At 42.0% G+C, this 5,458-nt stretch overlaps 1 protein-coding gene across 1 annotated transcript; it reads left to right on the forward strand.

Moving 5' to 3' along the window:
* The first annotated feature begins 1,303 nt into the window (after nt 1–1,303).
* Nucleotides 1,304–5,215, forward strand: LOC115688464 (probable receptor-like serine/threonine-protein kinase At4g34500). The gene is made up of 7 exons (XM_030614291.2): nt 1,304–1,760; nt 3,011–3,115; nt 3,204–3,326; nt 3,685–3,855; nt 3,967–4,096; nt 4,186–4,395; nt 4,867–5,215. The coding sequence occupies exons 1-7, from the start codon at nt 1,372–1,374 to the stop codon at nt 4,954–4,956; spliced, it is 1,218 nt and encodes a 405-aa protein (XP_030470151.2). The 5' UTR covers nt 1,304–1,371; the 3' UTR covers nt 4,957–5,215.
* The last annotated feature ends 243 nt before the right edge of the window (nt 5,216–5,458 follow it).

Below are 5,458 nucleotides of genomic sequence, written 5' to 3' on the forward strand. Positions count from 1 at the left end.
TAAATAATTTTGAAAATATTTTTCTAAAAATGACCTCTTGTACGATTACAAAAATGAATGAACGAAAAATATTTTTACCCTCTACGAAAATATTTAGACATAAATTATTGTCGCTAACGAAACATTTTTCACCGGCTAATTATTTCAAGCCACACAATCGATCAATTTTTTGGACAATATCTCTAAAACATTTATTTTTCGTGAAACAAATAAAACCTAACATGTGTGCTTTTTCATTAGGGTGGTAATTCTCTAGAAGACGACTCGTTTGCACGATACGTTACAGACATGTAGTAAAGAAGGTTTGGATTTGGCATATATGGATGTAGATTGACTCATTTAATCCGTTTAGATATGAATTGATGTATTTAAGTTAACACGTCATCTTTTTAACTCGACACAATTAGATACGTTAAACATGATAAATATTCATTTATATATAAAGATTTCACAAAAATAACACACCTGTTAAAAAGAACAACAGGCAAAACAAATATTAAGGGTCATAGAAAACCCTCGTACAATAAAATAATTTAGATTACTCGTTGCCTAGAAACGTGTTGAAACGTGTCAAACATGTTAACACGGGTTATTTTGTATAAATGTATTTTACATGTTCATCATAGTGTGATGTGATAGCACAAGACGCGATGACACATTTAATAATTGGGTTAACTAAACTGTGCCGTGTGACTCGTTTTATTAGACATTTCGTTTTTGTATCGAGGCAGTTTGACACATTTATTTAATATTTCTTGTTCAGATTAGCCACACACATGTCATACCGCTAATTGGACATGACACGACACGAATCGCTAGCCCTTATTTTCAATTCGATAATCCAAACTTTGATTTTAATCATCTAATGCGTCGAGTTTTCACTATTTAAACAGTTCATGACCATTGGTTAAATTCATCTATTAAACAGTTCATGACCATAGGTTAAATTCATCTGAGTAATTAATGTATGGTTTTTCATAATGAATAATCAATTTTATATAATTGGCAATTCAAAACAAAAATGGAAAGTCCACCGTCACTCCACATAGCTGTAAGCTCCTTTGCTTCTCTCCGCCGCTGCTATATTACATCACCGTCAACTCCACCAAGAGTTTCTCCGTCAAGCTCCCGAGAAGATCCACCTCGCCGGTAACAATGGCGGTCTCCGGCGATTCTCTCCCGCACATGCTCACCACGAAGACGCATTTCTTCGGCCTGAAGCTCTACGTCCTCGTCGGCATGGCGGTCATCATCGCCGTCTGCGTGGTCGCCGTCTTCCTCGCTTTCCTCTGCATCTGCTCGAAGGGTCGGGAAGTCGGAGCGAGGCGGGAGCGCGGGCCCGGTGGCTCCGTTCCGGCGGTGACCAAGACGATGGTGGAGTTCAAAGCACGCGGGGACGGCGTCGACCGTGGCTCTGAAGAGGAGGGAAGTATCGGCAATGCGGAAGCGGATCCGACGAAGTTGCGGGAGGTCGGGATCGGCGGGGATGGGGCCGGATGCGGAGGAGGAGAGAAGACGAGGAGAGCGAGCGATGCGGACGCGCCCGTCCGCCGGAGGGGGAGGAGCTCGGCGGCGGCGGCGGCGGGGGAGGCGCGGAGGAACGTGGGGTGGGGGCGGTGGTACGGGTTGAGGGAGCTCGAGATCGCGACGCGGGGGTTCGCGGAGGAGAACGTGGTCGGAGAAGGAGGCTACGGCGTCGTGTACGGCGGCGTCTTGACCGACGGCTCCGCGGTGGCCGTGAAGAACCTGCTCAACAAGAAGTACGAATCCATACCCATCAACGCCGCGGTTTCCGTTTCTCGCTTTCCGTGTCTTTTCCGGGAAACGAAGAGTTCCCGAGAAAGTTTCTGCACACAAACTTTCCTGTCCTAATTCTCTTAAAAAATCTCCGGCTTAGGATTTTCGATTCCGTCTCGAACTTTTTTTTTTGTCTAAAAAATTTGAGGTGTAGTCCTAAATCTACCCCAAACATTTTTTTTATCGAGAAAAATTATCGATTTTTATTATAGTCCCAAATCTACTCACATTAGCCATTTGTCCAAAAATCGTCGTTAGTCGTTCCTCGGTTTCATTTTGAAGATAATTTTTTGTGTCACTTTGCCGATGTGGTTTTGTTATTGATAAGTAATCATGAGGGTAAATTTGAGAATAGATTAAAAGTTTGTGATTTTTTTAATACAAAACAAAAATTCTAGATAGATTTGAGATTAGATCTAAAATTTGAGATTTTTTCTTAGATAAAAAAAAGTTCATGGCAAATTTGGGATTGAACCTAAAGTTTGGGATTTTTTCTGAAACGAAAAATAAATTCAGAGCAAATTTGAAATTAGATCTAAAGTTGGTGTTTTTTTAAGCCCGGAAACTTCTTCTGCACGTAAGAAGAAGAAGATAGTGGCAGAACCATGTGCATCTTCTGTACCTATACGCGTGCGCTTTTGCATTTGCCCTGTTCTTAGTCAAAAGATCCTGGTAATTCGCAAAATCGAAATGATAAAGTTGTCTTAATTTTAAAATGGGTGGTACTAACGAATGCTTAGAATGCTCATCCTATATAATTAATTCGACATAATTCATTTGTTAAGCGGGTGATTAGGTAAGGCACTAACGCGACAGCTTAACAAGTTAACCAGTACTGTTGAGCACGCGTTCAGACACTTTTCTAATAGTTTCTCTCTGTCTTGTTGTAGTAGTGACATTAAAGAGGCCAAGTAGATTGAATGCTGAGTAATTTATTGCAAGTCTTCTTAGTCCTTGGATCCTGTGCAAATGTAGTTATTCTTCTGTGTCATCACTTGGATCTTTGAGTCCTGGAGATGTTGACTGACCACCCCATGTATCATGGATCTTGCATCCGTTTCTTGGCAAGTCATGCTGCATTTGACCCATGAAGCCAAGGACCATAGTTTCTGAAGCTCATCAACATACGGCTTTTACAACATTTTGGTTTTGTGATAGTGCGATAGAACAGCAATTTAATGAATGAGAGCCAAACCTAGTTACTTGTTTTCAGGGGTCAGGCGGAGAAGGAGTTCAAGGTGGAAGTTGAAGCCATAGGTAAAGTAAGACATAAGAATTTGGTTGGGCTGGTTGGTTACTGTGCTGAGGGTTCTAAAAGGTAATGCCGATCTGCGTTGCAGAAACTTTTTCCATGAGGCAGAGTTCTATATCGAGGCCCCTATTGAAACTAGTATTCATGACCTCAGGATGCTCGTATATGAATACATTGATAATGGGAATTTGGAGCAATGGTTGCATGGTGATGTTGGACCTGTTAGCCTTTTGACATGGGACATTCGGATGAAAATTGCAGTTGGAACAGCTAAAGGGTGTGTGCTACTGTTACCTCCGAATCTTTCTGTTATACTGATTTTATGAAAGTCTGCCTTCACTTTGATGTGTTTTAAATCGCTAGCAGCCATGGTGTTTGTATCAAATGCATCATGTATTTTTCACTTCATTGGTTTTACTCCCTCGGTATTAGGCCATGACAGTTATCAGGAGTGTCAATTGAAAAGCACAAAGACACAAAGTCTTCTGGACGGACATATAATTTGCAACAGCAAATGAAATTTAAACCCAATGGGTATAGAACTCGAGGCATTTTTATTTGAAAGAGCGTTTTGCCGCTTCAACTTTGGTTTCTGACTTTCTTGTTTTACTTCAGTGATCTGATTTTCTTCTCAGGCTAGCCTATTTGCATGAAGGTTTAGAACCGAAAGTAGTGCACCGGGATATAAAATCTAGCAACATTCTTCTGGACAAAGGATGGAATCCCAAGATATCAGATTTTGGCCTCGCGAAACTTTTGGGGTCTGAGGCTAGCCACGTGACTACGCGTGTAATGGGCACTTTTGGGTTTGTTCTTCTCTAAACACTTCTTCATCAAGTTTAAAGAATTATACATTCCAGTCTACCCTTGCAGCTCATAATGTTAAGAAGTTGAGTGATTTCTCATTATCTTTGCAGTTACGTTTCTCCTGAATACGCAAGCACGGGCATGCTTAATGAATGGAGTGATGTCTACAGTTTTGGGGTTTTACTGATGGAGATAGTAACGGGAAGAACTCCAATTGACTATTCCAGACCAGCAGCAGAGGTGAATATATATTGCTCACTAGGATAACTTTCCGTAATGACCTATAAACCTTACTTGACTTCGGGAGGTCTCTGTTGTGTGTTCGACAGATGAGCTTGGTTGACTGGGTTAAGGGAATGGTAGCGAGTCATCGTGGGGAAGATCTTGTTGATCCCTTGATCGCAGTTCAGCCCCCTCCTAGAGCTCTGAAGAGGGTTTTGTTGGTCTGTCTGCGGTGTATAGACTTAGACGCCACCAAACGACCGAAGATGGGACAAATTGTTCACATGCTCGAGACGGATGATTTCCCTTTCCGTGCTGTAAGTTCTAGTCTTCACTAAAAGTTCGTGCCATCACCAATTTCCTACTATGAATAATGCACATGTTCCTCAGGTTCAGTATTGGCTCGTGAAGCCTCGAATCTTGCATTTTGTTTCCTCATGTATGCTTTGTTGGGATTTGAACTTTCTGCAGCATCTTAGCCACTAACGACTCAAAGAGAAACACTTTATAGGAGAATAGTATGAGGAAGTTGATGGTGAATCTGATACTGTTGGGTAAAATGTGCCTTTGCTAACAAAGGTGACACATCATGACTGTACTGTTTTAAGTATTCACTTTACTCGGTTGCTTGAGAGTTCACTGCACTGCCACAGGAGAGGCAACTCAAGTACATTATAGCCGCATCGATTTCCTCTAGCAAAACTTTGGTGTCTGATAAGCTCTTACACTGGATAATCTTCATTCAATTGTAAAATCTCGGTCAGTGAATTATCTCCACATGATTGCAGGAACACCGGCCATCGCAAGAGAGAGATCCACTTCCATCGAGGGGGGTCGCGTCACATGACATTAATCTTAATAGATCGAGGCAGAGATGATGCATATTGCTGGACTTGCGGTTTCACCGTCTTGGAGCGCAAGCCAATTCATACAAGAAACAGATTCTGTGGATAAATTCAACGTGTATATAACACCAATCTTGTATCTCTTGTCTTGATTCTAATGTATTTCACATGTGAATGCTGGAAAATTCTCCCTTTTTCGTTCGACAAAACCCCTGTGAACTTTGTCGGCTCGGAAGAGACTGGGAATTTCCTGCTGTGCATCCAAATTGAATGAAATGTATGGCAAAGACAACATACGGGGAAGATCCTTCTTGGTTTTCTGTTCAATCAACTTCCATTTCCACACTGAAGGAACACAACTTGACCCTTGCCTTTTGGGCCAAGTTTTGTTGAAGTAAAGGACTGGGCCCATGCGAGATATGCTGCCCCTCAAAATGGACAAGGCCCGATACGGTGAGCGGAGTAAGGGGCGGGCCCTCATCTCGAGCGAGTACACCTATGTTGTGTTCGCTACGATGGAATGGAATGGAATGAA

This window comes from Syzygium oleosum, unplaced genomic scaffold (assembly GCF_021117445.2).
Source record: "Syzygium oleosum isolate NSW1041296 unplaced genomic scaffold, Sole_v2.1 Sole_v2.02, whole genome shotgun sequence".
In the NCBI taxonomy this organism is placed as follows: Eukaryota; Viridiplantae; Streptophyta; class Magnoliopsida; order Myrtales; family Myrtaceae; genus Syzygium; species Syzygium oleosum.